Source organism: Pseudophryne corroboree, chromosome 6 (assembly GCF_028390025.1).
Source record: "Pseudophryne corroboree isolate aPseCor3 chromosome 6, aPseCor3.hap2, whole genome shotgun sequence".
NCBI classification, from domain to species: Eukaryota; Metazoa; Chordata; class Amphibia; order Anura; family Myobatrachidae; genus Pseudophryne; species Pseudophryne corroboree.
In genome coordinates, this window is record NC_086449.1 from 132,687,904 (window position 1) to 132,715,760 (window position 27,857).

At 45.7% G+C, this 27,857-nt stretch overlaps 1 protein-coding gene across 2 annotated transcripts; it reads left to right on the top strand.

Annotated features, from left to right (window-relative positions):
• Window positions 1–27,511, top strand: KCTD9 (potassium channel tetramerization domain containing 9). 2 transcript variants are annotated; one of them, XM_063931862.1, is made up of 12 exons: window positions 1–82; window positions 1,002–1,126; window positions 9,265–9,308; window positions 21,007–21,103; window positions 22,618–22,676; window positions 23,171–23,299; window positions 23,389–23,456; window positions 23,562–23,657; window positions 25,370–25,519; window positions 25,784–25,889; window positions 26,027–26,160; window positions 26,508–27,511. In XM_063931862.1, exons 1-12 carry the CDS (start codon window positions 35–37, stop codon window positions 26,622–26,624), a joined length of 1,173 nt encoding a protein of 390 aa, XP_063787932.1. In that variant the 5' UTR covers window positions 1–34; the 3' UTR covers window positions 26,625–27,511. The 2 variants fall into 2 exon arrangements, with proteins under 2 accessions (XP_063787932.1, XP_063787933.1); XM_063931863.1 differs by lacking the exons at window positions 1–82; window positions 9,265–9,308 and having other exon boundaries at window positions 1,038–1,126.
• Window positions 27,512–27,857: the final 346 nt, after the last annotated feature.

Sequence of the window (27,857 nt, forward strand, 5' to 3'; positions counted from 1 at the left end):
ATCGCTGCCCGGACCTGGGTGGGAAGACCCGAGCATGAGGAGGGTGACCCTGTTCGTGAGGGGGAGCTCCCAGCTCGGCAAGGTGAGCGGCCGCTAGAGTGACCACAGTAGAGCGGGAGAGCGGAGTGGCTTACAGATCCACTGTGCTGCTGTCTGCTATAGTGCCCTCTGTCCCTCCCGTGTGCCCACCCTGCCCCTCTCTTGTGACCCTAGTGTCCCCTGCTCCTTACGTGTGCTTTACTATCCCCTCCCTCTCTTGTGTGCCCTAGTGCCCTCTGCCCCTCTCTTTTTGACCATTTGCACCTCTGTTTTGCCCTCTGCCCCTCTTTTTTTTGGTCCTTTGCACATCTGTTGTGCCCCATTGGCCCCTGACCCTCTTTTTTGTCCCTTTGAATCTTTGTTGTGCCACAGTGTCCCAACCGACACCTGCCCGTCTGTTGTGCCCCCTGCTCCTCTTGTGTACCCCAGTGCCCCCTGCCTCTCTGGTGTGCCCTAGTACCACCTGCCCCTCAGTTGTACCCCCTGTGGCCTGCTCCACTCGTATGCCCCAGTGCCCATTGTCCCTCTGCACCATATCGTCTGCCCTAGTGGCCCTCGCTCCTCTTGTGTGTCTTATTGTCCCGTATATTATGTGTTTTTTAAGTTGTTGGGTCTTTTTTTTTTTGCTTTCCAAGCTGTGTGTAGTAGTCACTGACTAGTGTTATGTTGGTGCTCTATATATGTATATTAAGCTTTACTTTATGAGCATTTCTTGCTGTAAAAATAAATGTCTTTTAACAATTATCAGTCCATATTTGGCTGCTTAAAATGTCAGAGGGTATGAAAGTATGACTAGTTTACATTTTCAACTATTTGTTTTTTACTGTTTTGTGTAACTTGTACAAGGTATGTATCATGCACATGCTTTGAATCTGTACAGCCATCCTGCTTCTAGTGTAACTTGTCTATAACATGCTGCAATCAGTATAATAATCTGTGGCCACTTCATGTCTCCGCGGCAGGTTGTCTCCCTGCATGGATCGGCAATCTCTGATCTTCTGTCCCTGGCCAGCACAAAGTTGGGAATCCACGCAACAAGTGTTTACAATGAAAGAGGAGGACAGATTGACGATATTGCCCTGATCAGGTATAACTGGTCCACAACTATGTGTGAGGCAGACTTATTTCCTCATTTTACCACATAAGTCTGTTTTCTTCTTCTTTTTCTTTTTCTTTTTCTTCTTCTTTTTCTTCTTCTTTTTCTTTTTTTTCTTTTTCTTTTTCTTTTTCTTTTTCTTTTCTTTTTCTTTATTACTGGTAGTGTACATTGTTATGTTATTTATAGACAGAAGGGATGTGGTGGAGTGTAGCGCTGTGGTGCTTGTGTGTTTTGCACACACAGATATTTAAAAACAACACTACTTGAAATCATAGACAAACCCTTGTAATTTGTGCATGATTTAATAGGCAATTAGAAGGGTGTCACTAATGTGTTTCAAAGCTTCCTACAGTGTAGTGTATTGTGTGTTTAATGAGTGTTTCCACAGATGCCCATTTTAGATTGGCAATGAGCATGCTCATCCGGAAGCCCAAGTTAACTTACTAATATCACATTTGTGAAGTACAGACGCTGAGGGCGGTATTCAAATGATATATCACGCCCAGTCTCCTTTCTAAAGTGATCCCCGTTATCGCGCATATTATGCCCATAGTAATCCGGTTTAGCTGCGTAAACTGTTGGGCACCCTCGCTTCCCCGGGGGTAGTGAGCTAAAATGATTTTCTCTATCGTCCTAAGTGGATGCTGGGGTTCCTGAAAGGACCATGGGGAATAGCGGCTCCGCAGGAGACAGGGCACAAAAGTAAAGCTTTTACAGGTCAGGTGGTGTGTACTGGCTCCTCCCCCTATGACCCTCCTCCAGACTCCAGTTAGATTTTTGTGCCCGGCCGAGAAGGGTGCAATTCTAGGTGGCTCTCATAAAGAGCTGCTTAGAGAAAGTTTAGCTTAGGTTTTTTATTTTACAGTGATTCCTGCTGGCAACAGGATCACTGCAACGAGGGACAGAGGGGAGAAGAAGTGAACTCACCTGCGTGCAGGATGGATTGGCTTCTTGGCTACTGGACATGAAGCTCCAGAGGGACGATCACAGGTACAGCCTGGATGGTCACCGGAGCCGCGCCGCCGGCCCCCTTGCAGATGCTGAAACGAGAAGAGGTCCAGAATCGGCGGCTGAAGACTCCTGCAGTCTTCTTAAGGTAGCGCACAGCACTGCAGCTGTGCGCCATTTTCCTCTCAGCACACTTCACACGGCAGTCACTGAGGGTGCAGGGCGCTGGGGGGGGAGCGCCCTGGGAGGCAAATGAAAACCTTTAAAAAGGCTAAAAATACCTCACATATAGCCCCAGAGGCTATATGGAGATATTTACCCCTGCCTAAATGTACTAAATAGCGGGAGACGAGCCCGCCGGAAAAAGGGCGGGGCCTATCTCCTCAGCACACGGCGCCATTTTCTGTCACAGCTCCGCTGGTCAGGAAGGCTCCCAGGTCTCTCCCCTGCACTGCACTACAGAAACAGGGTATAACAGAGAGGGGGGGCAAAATAAATGGCTATATATATATTAATATAAAAGCAGCTATAAGGGAGCACTTAATCATAAGGCTATCCCTGTCATATATAGCGCTTTTTGGTGTGTGCTGGCAGACTCTCCCTCTGTCTCCCCAAAGGGCTAGTGGGTCCTGTCTTCGTATAGAGCATTCCCTGTGTGTCTGCTGTGTGTCGGTACGTGTGTGTCGACATGTATGAGGACGTTATTGGTGTGGAGGCGGAGCAATTGCCAAATATGAGGATGTCACCTCCTAGGGGGTCGACACCAGAATGGATGCCTTTATTTGTGGAATTACGGGATAGCGTCAACTCGCTTAAGCAGTCGTTTGCCGACATGAGGCGGCCGGACACTCAATTAGTGCCTGTCCAGGCGCCTCAAACACCGTCAGGGGCTGTAAAACGCCCCTTGCCTCAGTCGGTCGACACAGACCCAGACACAGGCACTGATTCCGGTGGTGAAGGTGACGAATCAACCGTATTTTCCAGTAGGGCCACACGTTATATGATTTTGGCAATAAAGGAGATGTTACATTTAGCTGATACTACAGGTACCACTAAACAGGGTATTCTGTGGGGTGTGAAAAAACTACCAGTAGTTTTTACCGAATCAGAAGAATTAAATGACGTGTGTGATGAAGCGTGGGGTGCCCCGATAAAAAACTGCTAATTTCAAAGAAGTTATTGGCTTTATACCCTTTCCCGCCAGAGGTTAGGGAGCGCTGGGAAACACCTCCTAGGGTGGACAAAGCGCTAACACGCTTATCAAAACAAGTGGCGTTACCCTCTCCTGAGACGGCCGCACTTAAAGATCCATCAGATAGGAGGATGGAAAATATCCAAAAAGGTATATACACACATGCAGGTGTTATACTACGACCAGCTATTGCGACTGCCTGGATGTGCAGTGCTGGGGTAGTTTGGTCAGAGTCCCTGATCGAAAATATTGATACCCTGGACAGGGACAATATTTTACTGTCGTTAGAACAAATAAAGGATGCATTTCTTTATATGCGTGATGCACAGAGAGATATCTGCACACTGGCATCACGGGTAAGTGCTATGTCCATTTCGGCCAGAAGAGCTTTATGGACACGACAGTGGACAGGCGATGCGTAGAGGAGTTATTTGGGGTCGGTCTATCGGATTTGGTGGCCACGGCTACGGCCGGGAAATCCACCTTTCTACCTCAAGTCACTCTCCAACAGAAAAAGGCACCGACCTTTCAACCGCAGCCCTTTCGTTCCTTTAAAAATAAGAGAGCAAAGGGCTATTCATATCTGCCACGAGGCAGAGGACGAGGGAAGAGACAGCAACAGGCAGCTCCTTCCCAGGAACAGAAGCCCTCCCCGGCTTCTACAAAAGCCTCAGCATGACGCTGGGGCTTCGCAAGCGGACTCGGGGGCGGTAGGCGGTCGTCTCAAAAATTACAGCGCGCAGTGGGCTCACTCGCAGGTAAATCCCTGGATCCTGCAGATAATATCTCAGGGGTACAGGTTGAAATTAGAGACAGAGCCACCTCGCCGTTTCCTGAAGTCTGCTTTACCAACGTCCCCCTCAGAAAGGGAGACGGTTTTGGAAGCCATTCACAAGCTGTATTCTCAGCAGGTGATAGTCAAGGTACCTCTTCTACAACAAGGGAAGGGGTATTATTCCACTCTTTTTGTGGTACCGAAGCCGGATGGCTCGGTAAGGCCTATTCTAAATCTGAAGTCCTTGAACCTGTACATAAAGAAGTTCAAGATGGAGTCACTCAGAGCAGTGATAGCGAACCTGGAAGAAGGGGACTTTATGGTATCCTTGGACATCAAGGATGCGTATCTCCACGTTCCAATTACCCCTCACACCAGGGGTACCTCAGGTTCGTTGTACAAAACTGTCACTATCAGTTTCAGACGCTGCCGTTTGGTTTGTCCACGGCACCTCGGGTCTTTACAAAGGTAATGGCCGAGATAATATTTCTTCTTCGAAGAAAAGGCGTATTAATTATCCCATACTTGGACGATCTCCTAATAAGGGCAAGGTCCAGAGAACAGCTAGAGATGGGTTTAGCACTATCTCAAGAGGTGCTAAAGCAGCACGGATGGATTCTGAATATTCCAAAATCCCAATTAATGCCGACAACTCGTCTGCTGTTCCTGGGGATGATTCTGGACACAGTTCAGAAAAAGGTTTTTCTTCCCGAAGAAAAAGCCAAGGAGTTATCTGACCTGGTCAGGAACCTCCTAAAACCAGGAAAGGTGTCTGTACATCAATGCACAAGAGTCCTGGGAAAAAATGGTAGCTTCTTACGAAGCAATCCCTTTCGGCAGATTCCATGCAAAGGGAGCTGCTGGACAAATGGTCAGGGTCGCATCTTCAGATGCACCTGCGGATAACCCTGTCGCCGAGGACAAGGGTATCCCTTCTGTGGTGGTTGCAGGAGGCTCATCTATTGGAGGGCCGCAGATTCGGCATGCAGGATTGGATCCTGGTGACCACGGATGCCAGCCTGAGAGGCTGGGGAGCAGTCACACAGGGTAAAAATTTCCAGGGAGTGTGGTCGAGCCTGAAAAAGTCTCTTCACATAAGCATTCTGGAACTAAGAGCAATCTACAATGCTCTAAGCCAGGCGGAACCTCTGCTTCAAGGAAGACCGGTGTTGATCCAGTCGGACAACATCACGGCAGTCGCCCATGTAAACAGACAGGGCGGCACAAGAAGCAGGAGGGCAATGGCAGAAGCTGCCAGGATCCTTCGCTGGGCGGAGAATCACGTGATAGCACTGTCAGCAGTATTCATCCCGGGCGTGGACAACTGGGAAGCAGACTTCCTCAGCAGACACGACCTTCACCCGGGAGAGTGGGGACTTCATCCAGAAGTTTTCCACATGCTATTAAACCGTTGGGTAAAACCAATGGTGGACATGATGGCGTCTCGCCTCAACAAAACACTGGACAGGTATTGCGCCAGGTCAAGAGATCCGCAGGCAATAGCTGTGGACGCGCTGGTAACACCTTGGGTGTACCAGTCGGTATATGTGTTTCCTCCTCTGCCTCTCATACCAAAGGTATTGAGGATTATACGGCAAAGAGGAGTAAGACTAGTGGCTCCGGATTGGCCAAGAAGGACTTGGTACCCGGAACTTCAAGAGATGGTCACGGACGATCCGTGGCCTCTACTTCTGAGAAGGGACCTGCTTCAGCAGGGTCCTTGTCTTTTTCAAGACTTACCGCGGCTGCGTTTGACGGCATGGCGTTTGAATGCCAGATCCTAAAAGGAAAAGGCATTCCAGAAGAAGTCATTCCTACCTTGATAAAGGCAAGGTAGGGAGTCACCGCGAAGCTTTATCGCCGTATTGGGCGAAAATATGTTGCGTGGTGCGAGCAGCGGAGTGCTCTGATGGAGGAATTTCAACTGGGTCGTTTTCCTACATTTCCTGCAATCAGGATTGTCTTTGGGTCTCAAATTGGGATCTATTAAGGTTCAAATTTCGGCCCTATCAATATTCTTCCAAAAAGAATTGGCCTCGGTCCCTGAGGTCCAGATTTTTATCAAAGGAGTACTGCATATACAGCCTCCTGTGGTGCCTAAGGTGGCACCGTGGGATCTAAATGTAGTTTTAGATTTCCTCAAATCCAATTGGTTTGAACCACTAAAGAATGTGGATTTGAAATATCTCACATGGAAAGTGACTATGTTACTGGCCCTGGCTTCGGCCGGGAGAGTATCTGAACTGGCGGCTTTGTTTTATAAAAGCACTTATTTAATTTTCCATTCGACATAGGGCAGAGCTGCGGACGCGTCCGCATTTTCTCCCTAAGGTGGTATCAGCGTTTCACCTGAACCAGCCTATTGTAGTGCCTGCGGCTACAGACGACTTGAAGGACTCCAAGTTGTTGGACGTTGTCAGAGCCTTAAAAATATACATTTAAAGGACGGCTGGAGTCAGAAAATCTGACTCGCTGTTTATACTGTATGCACCCAACAAGTTGGGTGCACCTGCTTCTAAGCAGTCGATTGCTCGTTGGATTTGTAACAAAATTCAACTTGTACATTCTGTGGCAGGCCTGCCACAGCCTAAATCTGTTAAGGCCCATTCCGCAAGGAAGGTGGGCTCATCTTGGGCGGCTGCCCGAGGGGTCTCGGCATTACAACTCTGCCGAGCAGCTACGTGGTCAGGGGAGAACACGTTTGTAAATTTTTGCAAATTTGATACCCTGGCAAAGGAGGACCTGGAGTTCTCTCATTCGGTGCTGCAGAGTCATCCGCACTCTCCCGCCCGTTTGGGAGCTTTGGTATAATCCCCATGGTCCTTTCAGGAACCCCAGCATCCACTTAGGACGATAGAGAAAATAAGAATTTACTTACCGATAATTCTATTTCTCGGAGTCCGTAGTGGATGCTGGGCGCCCATCCCAAGTGCGGATTATCTGCAATACTTGTACATAGTTATTGTTAACTAATTCGGGTTATTGTTTAGGAAGCCATCTTTCAGAGGCTCCTCTGTTATCATACTGTTAACTGGGTTTAGATCACAAGTTGTACGGTGTGATTGGTGTGGCTGGTATGAGTCTTACCCGGGATTCAAAATCCTCCCTTATTGTGTACGCTCGTCCGGGCACAGTACCTAACTGGAGTCTGGAGGAGGGTCATAGGGGGAGGAGCCAGTACACACCACCTGACCTGTAAAAGCTTTACTTTTGTGCCCTGTCTCCTGCGGAGCCGCTATTCCCCATGGTCCTTTCAGGAACCCCAGCATCCACTACGGACTCCGAGAAATAGAATTATCGGTAAGTAAATTCTTATTATACTGCTCCCGTCAGCAGAAACAGAACGGGTGTGGAAGGGGGTGAAAAGAATTGAATACCGCCCTGAGTGTTCACTATTTGTATTAGAATGTCGTTTACGCTAACAGTGGTTGAGAGACATGGCGGTAATTGCAGCTAGTGTGTACAAACTGGACACAAATTGGCCCAGCAAGCAGATTCTGGGGCTGAAGCGTAGACACACAGATCTCTGTTCACACACGCAAACTTTTAATGACAGCACATTTTTCCATATGTCTATCCTATTATTACACATGATCCCCGCATTAGTTGAATGGATCCTCGCATAGGCATAATGTAGTAAATCAGGCTTCCATGTCTGCCCACAGCTACAGCCACTCTGTATATGACTCGTAATCAGTCCCTCTTTACAGTCCTCAAAATATTGTAATATCAGTGTCTTTGTTTTTGTTTTTTTTAATATTGTCCAGACCTTTCTCAAGCTGGGTACACATTGAGCGACATGTTGTCTGATCCGGCACATCGGACAGACATATCGCTCAATTCGGTTCATATCGGGCAGTGTGTATGCCCGATATGCAGTCGCTGATGACATCGTCAGGTTTGATGTGGTGCACATCTAACCTGATGATATTGCTAGCAACACCATGGGGTAAATTTACTAAGGTGGGAGAGTTTTAGAACTGGTGATGTTGCCCATGGCAACCAATCAGATTCTACTTACCATTTATCTAGCTGCTTCTAGCAGATAATAGATATAATCTGATTGGTTGCTATGGGCAACATCACCAGTTCTAAAAATCTCCCACCTTAGTAAATTTACCCCATGTGTGCAAACGAAGGACGGAACGGATTGGTCCATCCTTCATTAACATCGCTCAATGTGTACCCAGCTTCCGATATGATGGGCCGACATATCGGCTAGGTACACATTTCTCTTTTCTATTTGATGTGTATATTGGGCCTAATTCAGATCTGATCGCAGCAGCAAATTTGTTAGCTAATGGGCAAAACCATGTGCACTGCAGGGGAGGCAGATATAACATGTGCAGAGAGAGTTATAGGCTCTACACACTATCCGACATCCGTCAAAGATATGAACGAGATCCCGTTCATATCTTTGAGTGTGGAGGCACCAGCGATGAACGATGCGCGGCCCCGCGCTCATTCATCGCTGGTGCCCCGTCGGCTGTGCATGCAGGCCAATATGGACGATCTCGTCCATATTTGCCTGCACTGCTACGGAGCTGGGTGACGGGGGAAGTGAAGAAACTTCACTCCCCCGTCACTGCCCCCCCCCCCACCCTGCTGCCGGGTCGCCCGTCGGCTGTATCCGCCGTTGGCCAGCTTGGCGGCGGATCGGCCAATGTGTAGGGTCCTTTAGATTTGGGTGGGTTATATTGTTTATGTGCAGGGTAAATACTGGCTGCTTTATTTTGACACTGCAATTTAGATTTCAGTTTGAACACACCCCACCCAAATCTAATAGGCCCTACACACTGGCCGACATCACTCATCGCTGGTGCCCCGTCGGCTGTGCATGCAGGCCAATATGGACGATCTCGTCCATATTTGCCTGCACTGTTACGGGGCCGGGTGACGGGGGGAGTGAAGAAACTTCACTGCCGCCGGGTCGCCCGTATCCGCCGTCGGGCAGCTTGGCGACGGATCGGCCAATGTGTAGGGTCCTTAACTCTCTCTGCACATGTTATATCTTCCCCCCTCACCCCTGCAGTGCACATGGTTTTGCCCATTAGCTAACAAATTTGCTGCTGCGATCAGATCTGAATTAGGCCCATAGGCTGGTGCGTGGCATTTATTTGTGGTTTTATGTTCTATTTTCCGGTGTCATTTTATGTGTCATTTAAGGTATGTATATTTTTTTTTTTTTTTTTTATACTTTGTTTGTCCCAGAGATGATGATGTCTTATACGTGAGTGATGGGGAGCCTTACACAGGTGAGTGGAGGTACCCGTTCTTCAATTCAGCATTAGGGGCATATCCAATTAAATGCTGTGTTTTTGTTTTATCCTGCGCCACGTAAGATTTTGAGCAACCGCTGTGTTTTGGCTATTCAGTTAGACACAAGAATTTTACCCGCAGTAATGTCTACGGGAATTAACACAGCTTTTATTTTTGCATCTTCAGAACCAGTGCAAACGTCATTATTTTACGGTAAGAATGTCAGGCCTTATTTCAGAGCCCACTGGACAACTCCCTAATAACTAATTAGGCAATTGGAAGTTTTCAGTTAGCTTTTTTTGGGCCAATAATTACATGAAATTTTGCAAGGTGCAGAATAATGAGATAAAGGATGTGGAAAAGGTATATGTGGGTGTTTTATGGATGGGACAGGTGCTTTAAAAATTACAGGTGGGTGTTACAGGTGTTGTATTTTGTTTTCAAATGAGACATCCTATTATCTTAAAATCAACTTTTTAACATGTTTATGGTGCAAATGTAATGAATTATTTAAATGGGAAATAGCTTTTTTTTTTTTAAAATATTTTACTTATTTTTTTTTTTTAAATGCAGTAAAGGGCAATTTTAAGCATTTTGGAAACTCAAAATATTTTTGTTAGAGTAATAGACATCTATACTGTTACCCAATATTTAGTAGAAGTTTTTTATTTTACAGACTGATTTCCATATTTTGAAAAAAAATGTAAGCAGGTTTTTACTTGGAAAATGATCGCGTTAATTAGCGTGGGAATCGGAAGCACACATAGCTATGGTAATTGAAAAATGGGCACAATAGGTGCATTATTCTCCCCTAATGACTAATTTGATATCTGGAAGTTTTCAGTTAGCTAAATTAGCCCAATAATTTTATGCCATTTTTGGGATTAAAATAAATGGCCTCAAATTACACCATAATGAAGTTTTTCATTAGACTATGCACTCCAGATTTATTTATTGCAGCAAAAATAATTACTTTTGATAATTTTTTTTTTTAACTTAAATGTAGTCACCTCTAATTACCCCAAAAGCACTTTATTTTAATTTTGCTGTTTAATTCCTTTGTAATTGAATGAAATTCTTTAGCCTTTAAAAAAAATATATATTTTTTTTTTAAATGCACAAATCAGCCATTTGACATGTTTTAAAAGCATCCAGTGCTTTCCTCGTGCTCCCTAACAGCCCTCTATATGATTCTGCTAACAATATTGTCACTCTTTTGGGGTCCACAGGTCTCCCCACTTTTTCATGCGCTTCTCCCAGATCGCATTTTGTAGAAAATTCTCGAGCTGCGAAAAGGCATTTATAAGTGGATCTTTGAGTTTCATGAAACAAACTTGCATTTGCAGACTCGCATGTTATTTCATCCTTCCCTCCCCCCCCCCCCCGTCCTTTCACCTTGACTGTTAGAACCTGTATTTATTTTGCAGATAATGAAAAAAAAAAAATCATGGCAATATTCATAGAGCAACTTGTCAATGTATAGCCCGCATATGAAGGCACTGATTTGAATTAGTAAACACTTCCTTTTATTTGTGAGAGTATTTGAGTGAATTGTTTATTCTATTTTTTTTTTTTGGCTTATAAAGTCTCATGTATATCAAAATGGTAAAAAACTAAATAAAAAAAAATCACTTTACCATGATTGGACTACTGTTTATTTTTGAGCAATCTGTTCACATGCCCAATAAATTTGTCCTCCACTGTTACCTTATTTCTTCAGTTTTTATACCTATTGAGTAGTTTACGCTAGGTAAAGTTATAAGGACTAGGAGCGTTCATTGTTGTTAGGGTATGTTATTGCTGTAATGATTTCACTGAAAGTGTGTAGCTCTGTGATAACCGTATAATATGTTAACTTTATAAAAGGCCGAGGGTGCTGATATGGAAATACTAGCTAAACAGCAGTGGCATAGCCAGAACTTTGTGGGCCCCATAGCAACATTTTAAAGGGGCCCCCTGTCCCAATGCTTCTAACGAGACACTTCTCTGCAGCAGTTGTTAATTTTATGCCCTATAATAGTGCCCTAGTCCATTTTCTGAACCATAGAAGAGCTTTATTTATTGTTATGCCCCATAGTAGTGCCCTTGTTTCTTTTATGAATCATAGTAGTGCTTAAGTTCACCCTATGACACATTTCAGAGCTGCTAGTACACATTATGCCGCACAATACCCCCAATTCACATTTTGATATACAGTATAGTGCTCCCCGTTCATTTTGTGCCTCATTAAAGTGCCCAGGTTCATATTATATAATAACACAATTCCCTCCAGTTCATTTTATACCAACTACAGTGAGCAAATCCAGGGGCATACCTAGATATATTGCAGGCCCCAAAAAAGTTTGAAAGGACCCCCTACGTACCACCCAATGTCGAAAAATGTATATAACACATGTAACTTTGACAGGGAAGGTGGGCCCCTCTCTGCTCAGGGCCCCATAGCAGCTGCACTACCTGCACCCATGGTAGCTACGCCCTTGCTAAACAGACAACATTGTAATGCTCCTAAATGTAGAACTACTCTAGATTTAATTCTTAATCAAGCAGTTCTCTCTGGCATCCAGAGACTGTACGGTAGTACAAGAAAATCTTATAGTTGTGTCATTGATACTAAAAACTTAAATTTATGTTTCATATTTCACATGCTGAGTTTTTATTTTTTTATTTTTTTTTGTCATGGCGGCGTGTTTTTTCTTTTCTTTTCTTTTTTTTTTCTTTTCTCCTTATTTGAGGCAGCCCCACATTAAATGTATATGTTTTAAATTTACATAATAGAAACCGTTAATGGACCTCTGACCCAGCACCTGTTACCTTAGAAGTTCTGAAATCGAAAGTAAATAATTGCTGTTGCTGACATCTTGCACTGAGAAGATCACTAAAGGGGCCTACACACTGGGCGATGTTTTCAACCATCAATATTATCGATGGTCTATTTTTACTACACACTGGACGATATTGATGTACTTTGATTGCTGCTAGCGCCAAAAATGGCTGCCTCACCTTTTACATGCTCCTGATCATCTCCATAAAACAGCTTAAATTCTCCACAACTGACCTATGAATCATCATAAATATCCAAGGACTAACCTTTAACTTGTACTACTCTACGCGAACATCTCATCATAACCAATGGATTGCATTCCTGCGCTGAAATACAGTACAAACTCTATTGAATCCTCTGCAATTCTCCACTGAGAAGTCCTTCAGTTTGGAATCTACTGTACTCTGCATTGGACATCCCAGACAAGATACTGTGGACTACAACCTATATTTGGCTCCATCCAGCCCCTCATTTAGACATCATCCACCTCTGTTCTCTGAGCAATAAATAACTCTGACTTCTTGCATTTTTTCAACTAATATCAGTATATTCAGGCTCTGAATGGCCGAAGGGTCACCATTTCAAATTGCAGGATCCCAGCCATTCCCCAGGACAATGGATATCACTACCCCCACAAGAAATCTACTTTAAAGGCCCTTCACACTGAGACTTTTCACACCTACACAATAGGAATTGGATTCTACCACCTTTCCACAAGCCTGCTCTGTCCCGGAATAATTGACTAAATCAGCAACAGAAAAGGAAAGTTATTTTATTTATCACTTGTTTCAAATATACACATTGGATTATTGGAGCAGCAATAGGTTATAGCACAACTCCGTTCATGAACCCATTATAATTTTTGGATCACATACCGAATTAGGTGAAGAAAAAAAAAAAAAAAAATATATATATATATATATATATATATATATATATATATATATATATATATTCTTTCTCTCCCTCTCTCATCATCATATGCAACTCATACTTATAGTAATCTGTCATTGATGACCCAATGTATGTGTATTCCTCCAGCGTCATTCTTTCACTCCGCCCACCACGTTCTACAGTTCCTATTACACCATCACAGGCTTCTATCCTCCTCCTTAGCATTTTAAAAAGAAAACACAGGCGCATTCGTGGGAAGCGAGCAGGCCGGAAACTTCTTTTCCCCGGTAACCACCTAAGTCTTTTGCCCACCTGCTCACCCCCAGCTTCAAAGAACAATCAAATAGAAGTGATACCCAAAAGACGGCCCTGTGCTTGGAAGAACAGAACTGTCAATTCTCGCTTGGTGACCTTCATACCCAGAGCGCCTGCACCTAACATAAAGAAAACTGAAGGCCCTCTGGTATGCCCAATCAGGTCATTCCTTTGTAATGCCAGATCTATAAGAAACAAGACTGCAACAATTGCTGACCTTATTGAATCTGCAGATCTAGCCTGTATTACAGAGACTTGGCTAGATGAAAATGCAGCACCTATATTGGAGGTTGCTGTCCCAACAAACTACTCTGTCATCCACAACCCAAGACTGGACCGCAGGAGTGTCTGGGTGGCTAACTGCTTCCAAGAATACCTTAAACTTGGGGTCCAGTTTATTGAAATTACTTGCTCATTCGAGTGCATTGCTGCCCGGAGTTCGACAGGATTAGGTTTCAGAGTACTTCTCATTTACCGGCCCCCTGGAGATGGAAAGATATTTATACAAGAAATTGCAAACACTGTTGCTGGCCTGGTTCTTGAACATCAAAGATGGCTCATCCTCGGGAATTTCAATGCATGGGTGGATGATGAGCTCTCACGCCTTGGCCAAGACCTCCTGTGCACAATGAATGGTCTGAGCTTCACACAGGTCATTCCTTCTGCCACACATAAAAGTGGTCACACTCTTGATCTTGTCTTCCAGATTGGATTAGAAGCCACTGACCTTAAAATAAACCCAGTCATCTGGTCAGACCACCACTCCATTTGGTTCTCAGTTGCAACCCCTCAAATAAGATCTCTGCCCGCAGAGTTGACAAGGTATCGTCCAAGGAGGGTTATGACTCCACAGGCCCTAGCAGCAAATCTGGATCTCTCTGCTATACTGGGTGCTATGAAGATCCCTGTTCCCTAGTCCGTTATTATAATAGGGATGTTGTGGCTGCAATTGATATTTCCCCTGTGCGTATAAGACCTCGTAAACCACAACGTCGAGCTCCCTGGTTCGACAACAGTGTTAGTGCGCTCAAGAAAAGGGGGCGTAGACTGGAAAGACGATTGAGGAAGACTAACCTAGTGGATGACAAAATAAAACTAATAAAGCATAACGAAGATTATCAATCGACAATCACCCATAAGAAATCACAGTTTCTGTCAAATGAGATCACGGCAGCAAACAATAGGCCAGCTCAACTTTTCCGCACAGTGGAGATGCTTTGCAAGCCAGCATGCCTGCAGACATGAAACCCTCTCCCAGGCAAGATGCAACGAGTTTGCAAACTTCTTTGCAGATAAAATATCCATCATCCGGACTGGAATCTCCACAGTGCCATCAAAGGAGTGCCAAACTACAAAGCCTGCCAATATAAGCCATCTGCCTTCATGGACTAACTTTACCCAGTGGATATAAAGGACATTGCTGAAATTGTTCTGATTTTGCGTCCCACCACCTGTGATCTGGACCCTGCCTCAACTAAGCTTCTAATAGGTTGTATGGATATAATTGGTCCTATCTTTGCAAAAATTGTTCAATGCTCTTTGCAGACAGGCATTGTTCCTGTACCCCTAAAGGAAGCAATTGTTAGACCTCTTCTTAAAAAACCTAATTTAGATCCCGACTGCATGACCAACTACAGACCGGTATCAAACCTTCCTTTTCTAGGAAAGGTTATTGAGAAAGTGGTTGCAAATCAACTGAAAACCCATGATATCTATGATCCATTCCAATCAGGATTCAGGAGAAGACATAGCACTGAAACAGCCCTGGTGTGTGTGTTAAATGATCTTCTGATGGCAAGAGACAGAGGTGACTTGTTAATAGTAATTCTTTTGGATCTCTCTGCAGCATTTGATACCATGGACCATGGGCTTCTGATTGAGCGACTGATACATTTTTGTGGACTGGATGGCACAGTCCTAAGCTGGTTCAAATCATTTCTCACAGGCAGGTCATAGAGAGTATCGTCTGGATTATACTCCTCACCAGGGCTTAAAGTGGTCCTGGAGAGGTGGGGGAACTCATCACTCGCGCTCCAAAGGCGCACGCTGCAACAAAGGGGTGTGACCTCACTAGGAATGGACGTGGCCACACAATAGTACCAATTTAAAATAACGCCTCACAGTAGCACAATCTAATTCACATTGCCCCACATATTAGTGCCTTTTACACACACAATGCCCACAGTAGTAAAAGTGCCCCACTGAATCTATAGGTATTTTTATAATGTGTTTAAATGTAGAAATGCGCAATGTATCAGGATATGTACAACCTTTGCTCACCTCTGTGTCTTCCATGTGTCCTTTCTGCTTTCTTGTTTCCTTTGTCACTCTCCTTGTGTCCATATCTTCATCCTAGACAACCCGAATTCCCTTTCTGTCTGATCACCTGAATCTTTCTTTCCTTTACTTAACCCCTACACCTCTCACTCCCTACTACCCTTTCCGCCACTGCTTCTATCTCACCCCTGTGCCTCTCACTCTCCCATCTCTCCCCCCGAGCCTCTCACTCTATGCTCCTCTCATTCCCCATCTCAGCCCCAGCTTCTCTTACTCTCCCATCTCACACCCTGCTTCTCTCACCACCCCCACCCCAATCTCACCCCCTGCTCCTCTCATCATCCCCTGCCGTCTCACTCCTGCTCTTCTCATCATCCCCTGCCGTCTCACTCCTGCTCTTCTCATCATCCCCTGCCGTCTCACTCCTGCTCCTCTCATCATCCCCTGCCATCTCACCCCCTGCTCCTCTCATCATCCCCTGCCGTCTCACTCCTGCTCCTCTCATCATCCCCTGCCATCTCACTTCTGCTCCTCTCATCATCCCCTGCCATCTCACTTCTGCTCCTCTCATCATCCCCTGCCATCTCACTTCTGTTTCTCTCATCATCCCCTGCTGTCTCACTCCTGCTCCTCTCATTATCCCCTGCCGTCTCACTCCTGCTCCTCTCATTATCCCCTGCCGTCTCACTCCTGCTCCTCTCATCATCCCCTGCCGTCTCACTCCTGCTCCTCTCATCATCCCCTGCGTCTCACTCCTACTCCTCTCATCATCCCCTGCCGTCTCACTTCTGCTCCTCTCATCATCCCCTGCTGTCTCACTCCTGCTCCTCTCATTATCCCCTGCTGTCTCACTCCTGCTCCTCTCATTATCCCCTGCTGTCTCACTCCTGCTCCTCTCATTATCCCCTGCTGTCTCACTCCTGCTCCTCTCATCATCCCCTGCCGTCTCACTTCTGCTCCTCTCCTCATCCCCTGCCGTCTCACTCCTGCTCCTCTCATTATCCCCTGCCGTCTCACTCCTGCTCCTCTCATTATCCCCTGCCGTCTCACTCCTGCTCCTCTCATTATCCCCTGCCGTCTCACTCCTGCTCCTCTCATCACCTGCCATCTCATCCCCTGCTCCTCTCATAATCCCCTGCCGTCTCACTCCTGCTCCTCTCATCATCCCCTGCTGTCTCACTCCTGCTCCTCTCATTATCCCCTGCTGTCTCACTCCTGCTCCTCTCATTATCCCCTGCTGTCTCACTCCTGCTCCTCTCATTATCCCCTGCTGTCTCACTCCTGCTCCTCTCATCATCCCCCGCCGTCTCACTCCCTGTTCCTCTCATCATCCCCTGCCGTCTCACTTCTGCTCCTCTCATCATCACCTGCCATCTCATCCCCTGCTCCTCTCATAATCCCCTGCCGTCTCACTCCTGCTCCTCTCATAATCCCCTGCCGTCTCACTTCTGCTCCTCTCATTATCTCCTGCTGTCTCACTTCTGCTCCTCTCCTCATCCCCCCACCTATCTCACTCCCTGCTACTCTCATTATCCCCTGCTCTCACTTCTGCTCCTCTCCTCATCCCCCCACCTATCTCACTCCCTGCTCCTCTAATCATCCCCTCGGCCCATCTTGCCTCTGGCTTTTTCATGATCCTCCTGGCCCCGCTATCTCAACCCCTGCTGCTCTAATCTCCCCGCTCGTACTCGTTCTCCACATCCCCTCCTCGTCGGAGCCTGGAGCATCATGACGCGGCTATTGGCAGCGCCGCCAGACAGTCCTGACATTACTGTCACAGATCGGCTGCCTGGCGCACTGCCTGCTATTCAAAAGGGGCCGCTCTTTCGAAGCAATCACGGATCGCCTGACCTTCAGCCAATGAAAAACTGCCACTTTGCAGCTTCTCATTGGCTGGCGGTCCACGAGCCGTGATTGGCTCTGAAGCTGGAGGAGAGATTGGCTGGAAGATGCTTATGCAGATATTAACTTTAAAGTAAAGCAGGGTCCTGAAGCTTTCACTTTTTGGTGGCCGGGCGGAGGCGGAACTGGTTCCGCCTTCAATTAGAAGTGTCGGAACGCAGTTCCGCCCCACTTTAACCACTGCTCCTCACCATCAGTGCCATTGCCATGTGGTGTTCCATACTATCCCTCATGCTTTTTGCAGTATACATGCTCCCGCTGGGTGAAATAATTAGGCGCCATGGGCTAGTCTACCACTGCTATGCAGATGATACACAACTGTACTTGTCCTTTGTCCGGGCACTGATAACCCAATAGCAACCCTAAATGGCTGTCTAGCTGAACTCCAGGAGTGGATGAGTGCCAGTTGGCTGCGACTGAACCCGAATAAAACGGAGGTCCTTATGATAGGACCACAGCATCAAAGGACAAGACTGCAGCATAGCCAACCAACTGGACTTACACTCGGGGATTCAGAATTACAAACCACTGATCGTGTGCGGAATCTTGGCGTTGTTCTGGATGGTGGCTTGAAACTTAAACATCAGAGATCAGCCACAATCAAATCCTCATTCTTTCACCTGAGGAACATAGCCAGAATCAAGCACTTAATTCCCTCAGATTATCTGCTAAAAGTCATCCATGCATTTGTATCATCTCGATTAGACTACTGTAATGCCCTCTACCTTGGTCTCCCAGCAGTAGAATTGCACCGCTTACAGCTGGTGGAAACACAGCTGCCAGGCTGTTAACCGACCAGCCCCGTTGTAGCCACATAACACCCATACTCTACTCCAGGCATGTCCAAACTGTGGCCCTCCAGCTGTTGAGAAACTACACATCCCAGCATGCCCTGACACAGCTTTAGCATTCTCTGACAGCAAAACTGTGTCAGGGCATGCTGGGATATGTAGTTTCACAACAGCTGGAGGGCCGCAGTTTGGACATGCCTGCTCTACTCCCTTCACTGGCTGCCTGCGAATCATCTTCAAGATTGGATTACCGAGTTTCAAAGCATTACATGACCAGGGCCCAAGGTACCTGAAGCAGCTTCTGGCCCCATACTGCCCCACTCGATTACTGCAATCTGTAGATGAAGGACTTTTAGCAGTACCTAGAATTTGCCGTAATTCATCTGGGGGTCGAGCTTTTAGTCATGCGGCTCTGACTGTGGAACTCGCTTCCCCGCACAGTGCGAGAGGCCCCAAGTACAGAATCCTTCAAAAGTAGACTCAAGACTTTCCTGTTTACTCAAGCATTCTCATAATGTCCCTTTAGTATCTACATGCTTCTGTATGTTATGAAAAGCTGTTCTGTACTTCATTATTTTCTCTACTATATTATGCTATGTATCTGTTAAGCGCCTTGAGTCCTATTGGAGAAAGAGCGCTATATAAATAAAATGATTATTATTAATTTGGACGATATGAGAGTACATACATCTATATCGTCCAAATTGACTGGCGTATCAACGATGATCGTTCAACAATGAACAATTGTGGTAACGCGCATCGTTCATCGTTGATGCATCCACACTGAAAGATATAAATGATTTATCGTTCATTTATTATCGATAATTTTTCATATCTTTCAAGATATCACCAAGTGTATAGGTCCCTTAAGTGTCTAGTTACTAAGAGGAGTGCTGCTAAACAGCTTAACAGGGACGGGCAGCTTTTTAATGTGTTTTAGTAGATTTTAGGCATGATGCTCTAAATTACAGAGAAAAACCCTTGTCCGACAAATCCGAGCATTCAGTAATTAGAGCCACTGGGGTATATTCAATTGCGGGCGAATTGCGGCTTTTTTTCGCCCGTTTTTAAATTCGACACAATTCGACCGTCGAATTCCGGCCGGCGGGTGCCGGAATTCGACATATTCAATTAAAATCGGATTCGACAGTCCCGCTGTAGAAAAACGGACCAATTGACGGATAAGTGCGTCCTGGATTCGACTTTTCGGACGGCACAAAAATGGTTAAACCCTAAAAAAAATTGCGTGAGGTCCCCCCTCCTAAGCTTAACCAGCCACGGGCTCTTTGAGCCGGTCCTGGTTGTAAAAATACGGGGGGGAAATTGACAGGGGATCCCCCGTATTTTTAGAACCAGCACCGGGCTCTGCGTCCGGTCCTGGTGCAAAAAATACGGGGGACAAAAAGCGTAGGGGTCCCCCGTATTTTTAACACCAGCACCGGGCTCCACTAGCTGGAGAGATAATGCCACAGCCGGGGGACACTTCTATATCGGTCCCTGCGGCCGTGGCATTAAATCCCCAACTAGTCACCCCTGGCCAGGGTACCCTGGAGGAGTGGGGACCCCTTAAATCAAGGGTCCCCCCCCCTCCAGCCACCCAAGGGCCAGGGGTGAAGCCCGAGGCTGTCCGCCCCATCCAAGGGCTGCGGATGGGGGGCTGATAGCCTTGTGTAAAATAAACGTTCTTTTATTTTACACAAGGCTATCAGCCCCCCATCCGCAGCCCTTGGATGGGGCGGACAGCCTCGGGCTTCACCCCTGGCCCTTGGGTGGCTGGAGGGGGGGGGGGGCCTTGATTTAAGGGGTCCCCACTCCTCCAGGGTACCCCGGCCAGGGGTGACTATTTGGGGATTTAATGCCACGGCCGCAGGGACCGGTATAAAAGTGTCCCCCGGCTGTGGCATTATCTCTCCAGCTAGTGGAGCCCGGTGCTGGTGTTAAAAATACGGGGGACCCCTACACTTTTTGTCCCCCGTATTTATTGCACCAGGACTGGATGCAGAGCCCGGTGCTGGTTCTAAAAATACGGGGGATCCCCTGTCAATTCCCCCCCCCGTATTTTTACAACCAGGACCGGCTCAAAGAGCCCGAGGCTGGTTATGCTTAGGAGGGGGGGACACCATGCATTTTTTTTTTCTGGATTTTAACCCATTCCCACCCCTTCCCACTGAAGACCATGCTCTCTCTATTTTAGTCAGTTAAAAAAAAAATATTATTTTAAAAAATATATAAATAATAGTTGTCTTCTAATAGACAAACCAAGTACTTAATCCCTTCTAATATAAATAGATATGCTATTAGCAATAAAAAAAAACACAAAAAAAACATGTTTTTAAAATTTTTAATAGATTCCGCCAGCAAAGTGAGGCGGAATGAAATTGACGAAATTACTGTCAAAGCACTGTTGTCGAATCGACATTCTTCAATTGAATATACTTTTGTCGAAAAGCCGCATTTTTACCATTGCAGATATGTCGAATTTGACAACTGTCGAATCTGAAAAGTCATTTTTTTTTTGTCGAAAAGTACTGCATTGCATTGTCGAATATTTTTTTTGTGTCGAAAATGCCCCGTTTTTCGACATTTGCGGCAATACGACCACAATTGCATATACCCCACTGTGTTGGTTTTTAGAAGTGACTAGTCTGCTTGAAATATTGGTTACTCTCTCTTTCATGCATGTTCTCCTTCCAGATGATCAGAACGAGCAGATGATCACAGAGCAGCTGACTGGAGGTCAAACAGACTGGCTGACGCTTAATGTAGGGGGAAGATATTTCACCACAACACGGTAAGGGGTGCAGCAAGGTAAAATGGGCTCACTAGTACACTGCTGGATGCGGAAAGGAGGGATTTGCTGATTATGTAATAGTGGAAGACCTAAGGATGTAAGTGGATCTAATAGAATCATTAGGGGCTTGGAGACATTTGCAATTTAAATCAGACACTTTTGCATTAGTATGACAGTTCACTGGATTTTCTCTTTCAGCCAGTGGGGACACTGGAGATACCATGGGTATAGCTGGTGCTGGAGAAATCTGTGCACTAAGAGTTAACATTGATAAAGATCAATCTTCACCTTCCCTATACGCAGATACTTGCCCAGGTTAGGCAGGTTGTTTGTTTTTTTTGTTAATTTTTGCGTATTTTTTTATTGTACTGATGGGGCTAGTTACGGGACTGCGCATTGCTTGCAGCCACTGTCCATTTCAATATCAGACATGCAGAGCTCTATCGCCGTAGACAGCAGCTGTGCCCATGCAGACTTATAGCGGCTGCGACTGGAGCATCGCAGGACTTAGTAAGCGGGTTCCCACGTTGAGGGATGCCAACTATACAAAAGGGATGTTCCTCCCTCGTGGGTGCGTCACCGAGTGGGGGGGGGGGGGGGGTGAGTACCAGTGATGGTCTGGTCAGTTACTCCCTCACTAAATCACCAAGTCTACATGTAATGTAGTAACGGGATGCCACTCAAATAAAAGGCCCTTCATAGACAGGATGGTGTCCTGTCTGGACTGCAAGCTGACCCAGTACTGCTCCAAAACCCAAGTCCTGTTGGATTTTTTTCATCGGGATTTTCCAAGCCTGGCTTTGGCAGGGTGTCTGTTGAGACAGCCCTCTTGAAAGTCAGGGGGTTCTTGGATGCTGTGGTCTGCTCTATGCTTTGCGCCAGGAAACCTGTTTCAGCTGAAGTGTATCACTGGGTGTGGAATGCCCTTAAAGTTCAGGTTTCTGCTCTCTCCATTTATTTCCAAAGACTGATAGCAGCCTTTACTGTAGTACAAACCTTTCTTTAAGGAGTACCCCACATCCAGCTACACTTTATCTATCCAGTTGCATCCTGGAACTTGACTCTGGTCCTCAGGGCTCATCAATACCCACCCTTTGAACATTTGGATTCAGTGAACCTCTAATGGCTCACATTAAAAAGTTTTTCTTCTGGCTTGTCTTCACGAAATTAAGTGCTTTGTCTCACAGATCTCCATTCCTGACTTCACCCATACCAGGCAGTCCTGTGGACTACTCAGGCCTTTCTTCTGAAGGTGATCTTACCTTTTCATGTTAACCAGGAGATTGTGGTCACTTCAATTCCTATTGAGTATCAGGAGGACTCTGACATCTTTACGGTCCTTGGTGTGGTGCAGTATAGGGGAGGATGAGCCTGAGCTGTCTTGAAATTAACTTTTTAGTGCCCAGACTCCTCTTGCACCACCTATACTGATGGTATCTCCAGTGTCTCATATGGCTTCAGAGAAAAAAAACGTATTGTATTCTTACCATTGTCTTTTTCTGTTTCATGTGTAGGTCCACGCTGGTCAGTAAGGAGCCCGAAAGCATGCTGTCACACATGTTCAGTGATAGAGGTTTGTTGTGAATGGTGGGAACACAGACAGAGGTGGTGGGGGAGGAAAAGGGGGGGGGGGGGGGTGGTACATGAAAAGCAATTTTACTAGGCTAACTCCAAACATTCCCTTTCCTTTATTATGTCTACAGCGGCATTCTTTTACTATTCTCTGTGTCTCCCTATTACATGCGCTGTCATGTTCAGCCCACTGACAGCTGTTCCCACCCTGATGATGTCACCAGGAATACTTTCCGTATCACACGCTCAGTGACATCTGACATCCTCTGCTGCTAAGCAATGCCTGCAGCCTGTTGTATTGTGAAAATATTTTCACACATGGATATGACGGAGAAGAGAGCTTTGCGAGGAGATAATGGCATTACAAAAGACTTGCTGGCGGCTGTATAGAAACTAGTGCTTTTAACTCTGATTCAGCAAGATGAGCTCATTAGTAAGTCTCCCTGCATACAGATAAATTCTCTGAACTCCTGATCTTTTGGTTTTGGTTCTCAGATGCCTGGGGAAATAAGAGGGACCACCGGGGAGCTTTCCTGATTGACCGCAGCCCAGAATACTTTGAGCCCATTTTGAACTATCTACGCCATGGTCAGCTCATAGTCAATGACGGAGTCAATTTGTTGGGTAAGTGATTTGGGGCAACTCACTTCTATTTTGGTTTGTATCCATCTGTGGATTTCATAGAGGGGATCTGACTAAGAATGTCTTTATAGGAGTCCTGGAGGAAGCCAAGTTCTTCGGTATAGATTCCCTGATTGAACATCTGGAGTTGGCTATAAAGGTGAGAAAATATTTATCTGTATGTGGAAATCCCTGGGATGTTAGGTAACCGTTATGTAAGGAGAAAGTGGTAATCATACTCTGTAACGTCTGCTTTGTTTTGCAGAATTCGCAGCCGGCAGAGGACCACTCCCCTATCTCTCGGAAAGAGTTTATACGGTTCCTTCTCGCCACCCCAACCAAATCAGAGCTCCGTTGTCAGGTCAGCAGTAAGAGGAGATAATGTAGAAATGGTTAAAATTGGGCACCACATAAATGTACAGCACTGAATAATAGATCAGTGCTTTATCAATATAGTAATAACCACTCAAAGTATTCCCTCTTGACGTAGACTGTGTACCCACTTGACGATGTGCATAAGATGCAACATTGTCAGGGCAAGCGATATCGCCACCGATATAGTCAGTGACGGCAACAACCCACATCCAGGTTCATGCAGTCTTGTCCAATATCTTCAGATTTCAAGGCTTAAACTAAAGATATTGGACAGCGTTAACGATATACTGCATACACACTGGACAATGTGAACAATATATAGTCTGATCCGCGGTTCGGCCGATATATCGGCTGCATATCGTCAAGTGTGTACCCAGCCTTAGATTGATGAGTGCCGCAATCTTTTGAGTGATGGTTGATCCTTCTGGAACAGAAGTGTTTTGACCAGAGCCGCAAAGACTTGTGGCAGAGGTATGGCTACATGCTCTCATGGTCATTGCATGCCAGGGTGCATTGCTATACCTCCCCTGCACTCCTGGGCCCCTATAGAGGCCCGGGTAATATGTACCTGTTTACTAGCCCTCCTGGTGCCCCTGGTCTGGAGGCGAGGTAAACAGGTACTAGTATAAATAAATGCTATTCCCCAGGTAGAGGACATTTATCCTATTTTTTAACTTTCCTGCTGTGTGTGTGTGTCATGTAAATATTACGAGATGAGTGTGTACTGTTTATATTGCAGGACTTTATGTAGCTTACATAAGAGTTACTGACTCTGCTTTGTACACCGTCCCCCTCCGTTCTTGAGCCATCACGTACAGTTGCAGTGGTTAGAGCAAGTATTGTAATTAAAGGCTACAATGTGGACCAGGAACAATGTAGAATTCATAATAATTCCCAGAATGATGGTTTTATTTGGGACTTGTGGCTCATGGCTTTTTGGACTTGCCAAAAGTGGAAGCTACTGACACATGCATAAAACATAATTAGGGATGTTTGGTTAGTTTCTCCAGAGATCCAAATCCACCTGAATTTTGTGGCTCAGAACCAAAACCCGGTCCAGATCACCCACTGAGATCCCAGTTCTTTTTTTTTTTTTTTATCGATTTGTATCAATGATTTTTAGATTTCAGTTCAGTTTCAAATTGATAAACACTTGAGCCTGGTTTTGCTAAAACCGGGACACATTGCTAAATTAAAACCAAATCACTGAGGTCCGCGCACATCTCTAAACATAATGCCTGTCGCATAATGCCTATGTACAGATGGACCCTCACTCATCTATAGCCTTATCTGCTGCGCCATGGTGCACCAAGGCTTATTAGCATAAGCCTTTCATCTATGGTTCTCAGCTGCAATACAATACAGAGAGAACAATACAGCAGGGGATTAAGTCCGACAGCACTGGCTCAGTTAATCCTATTAAAGGTATAGATGAGCAGGGCTCCATCTGTACCTGTCTGAGCCCACCTCTCTCTTCCTTCTCTGGTTCCTCTTGGCAGAGCAATGGTAAATACTTCTTGTTTGTGGATTTGTCCAATTGCCTGAAAGCCTCCCCTGCTTTTGTCTGAGCTGCAGTGTTTTGTGTTTGTCTATCTGTATATTTTTTGACAACGTGACAGACACAGGGGAAAGCTAGTGCTCAAGTCATCTGTCTCCCTGAGTATTTGGTTTTGAACCTTTTGCCTGATCTCTTTGCAGGGCCTGAACTTTAGTGGAGCGGATCTCTCACGTCTGGACCTGCGATATATAAACTTCAAGATGGCGAATTTGAGTAACTGCAACCTGACTCAAGCCAACCTCTGCGGAGCTTGCCTGGAGCGGGCAGACCTGTCGGGGTCTGTACTGGATGTAAGGACGTGTGTGTGTGTGTGTGTGTGTGTGTGTGTGTGTGTGTGTGTGTGTGTGCATTCCTATAATATCAGTCAGTGTAGTGGGTGTTGCATAAGTGGGGAAGATGGTCCCTTGCAGAGATGTGGGAAGCTGCTTGTGTGCAGAGGTGTGTGCGTGTGTTGCTCTTCAGCTGCTATGGGATTTCTGTAACCTGCAGAGGAGTAAGCAGCAACTGGGAAGGTCATGATAAACTACACTATTGCTATGGGTTTTGTTGTGCAGGGCGCTAATCTACAAGGTGTGAAGATGCTCTGCTCCAATGCAGAAGGAGCCTCCTTGATAGGCTGCAACTTTGAGGACCCATCTGGCCTGAAAGCAAATCTAGAAGGTTAGAACTCAAGCATATGTATAAAGGAACATGGTTACAGAAAAAGCAGATACTCCCCATCAGTGTGTACATTTAATAATTCTAAGTAGCGTTTGAACGATACTAGGATTCTCATTTTGCCTTTTCCCATCTATCAGGAGCTAATCTGAAAGGCGTTGACATGGAGGGCAGTCAGATGACTGGGATAAATTTACGGGTTGCAACCCTGAAAAATGCCAAGTTGAAGAACTGTAACTTGCGAGGTGCCACCTTGGCAGGGACAGACTTGGAGGTAAGAGGGCAAATGTCACATGGCAAAAGCCAGCACAGTTTCTTTTGAGAGGAGACTAAAGAGGTTATTCAGTTAGTGGCAATGGGTGCAAGGTGCTCGCATTTCCAACCATTTTTCCACCAATATCACAGATTTTGATTCTTGCACCACATAACAGTGCACAGGAAGATCTGTGATATTAGCGGTGATGTGCGAAGCTGCACATCGCAACCTCTCATCACCATTGATTTGAATAACACCCTAAAAATGTATAGGTGCATATAAATGTACACAAATACCCGAGTTGTGAGAACAAGGCAGTGAGCGACTTCCTGATATGTCATCTTGTTTCTTTCCTCCTGCACTAGAACTGTGATCTCTCCGGGTGTGATCTCCAGGAAGCCAATCTGCGAGGTTCTAATGTAAAGGGCGCAATATTTGAAGAGATGCTGACTCCACTACACATGTCCCAAAGCGTCAGATAGACTTTTACCTACTTCATATATATCCGTGAGGCGCCTGTGCGTCTGGCTGCCTTTGTACTGGAAATACCCAGCCTATTCCCTTTACTATTGGGACAGTTCTATTTAATCTCTATGCCGTAATCACTTACTTTACTCTCACAGACTTTCTGTAGAAGGCACCTATGTAAATGAGCGACACGTGTAGCGTGTTAAATGTTCCAAAGACCTGCTTCCTCCATACAGCGTAAGTGGATCTTGGAGAGTTTCTTTGCAAATTCCCTAATGTAGCAGAAGCTTAATATTTGTGCTGCTCCAGCACGACATCTTATAGGACTGTACGTCTCAGTCCTAATCAGTGTTGCTGATGTTAGGCAGACAGGTGGTTGGACCCTGTCAGTCATCATCTTCAGCAGTTGGTGGAGTTTAAAGTCTGCTGCTTCTTCTATTGGCTGTTAAGCGGTCACCTGAGTTGCAGTATTGTGTTGTCCGTTCGGAGGTTTGCAAAGTACGTGTACGCACTGCATGCAAACTTATACTCTATGCACGTGCAGCTCAAACTGTGTAGCACAAAATGTATAAGAAACTGCCAATTGCAAGGGGAACTCTATGGTTTTATGTTATAACAGAGCCAAAGTATATTATGGATTCACTTTAGAAAGAGTGAAGTTCTACAATCATGTAGCATATCTGTGGGAAGACAAGTCCCATCATATATCTGTATTGTCCCCATGACCTGCAGGCCCCGGCACAAATGACACTGCACTGCACCTACAGCCGGCCTGGGGTTACTGAGTGCCTTATAGCATCTGTCATAGCTGCTCCTGCAGTTATTTTTTAATTATGCAAAATGACAGTATAAAGTGCTGAACTGTTATCTGTCTATATACAATAAATATTTTTTTGAGTGATTTCATTCTCTATCTTATGTTTGGAACTGCTGTTTGGATGTGTTCAGCAGTATCTCATCACAGGACAACAGGGTGCTGTCATGCTGAATGTAGTACACCTCTTGTGTCCGTGCTGCAGAAGGTGGCAGAATGGGTGGGGGACGGAATACAACACAACTGGCTTATGTGATTTCTGCAACAGCAGAGCTTATTAGAAACTAGAAAACATGGACTGAAAGGTGGTCATTATATCCTAAAAATGAACCCGTGACTCCTTCATACTACACATGACACCTAAGGGACCTATCAAAGTCCTCTAATCTAGGCATACACAGGGTCCCCCGATTTGTGGGAGCCAGCATGATTC

Coding starts and splice junctions, on each gene's coding strand:
- KCTD9 (XM_063931862.1), top strand. CDS start 35: ATGAGGAGGGTGACCCTGTTCGTGAGGGGGAGCTCCCAGCTCGGCAAG. Junction 25,520..25,783: donor TGTCGGGGTCTGTACTGGAT/GTAAGGACGTGT, acceptor TTTGTTGTGCAG/GGCGCTAATCTACAAGGTGT. Junction 25,890..26,026: donor CCTGAAAGCAAATCTAGAAG/GTTAGAACTCAA, acceptor CCCATCTATCAG/GAGCTAATCTGAAAGGCGTT.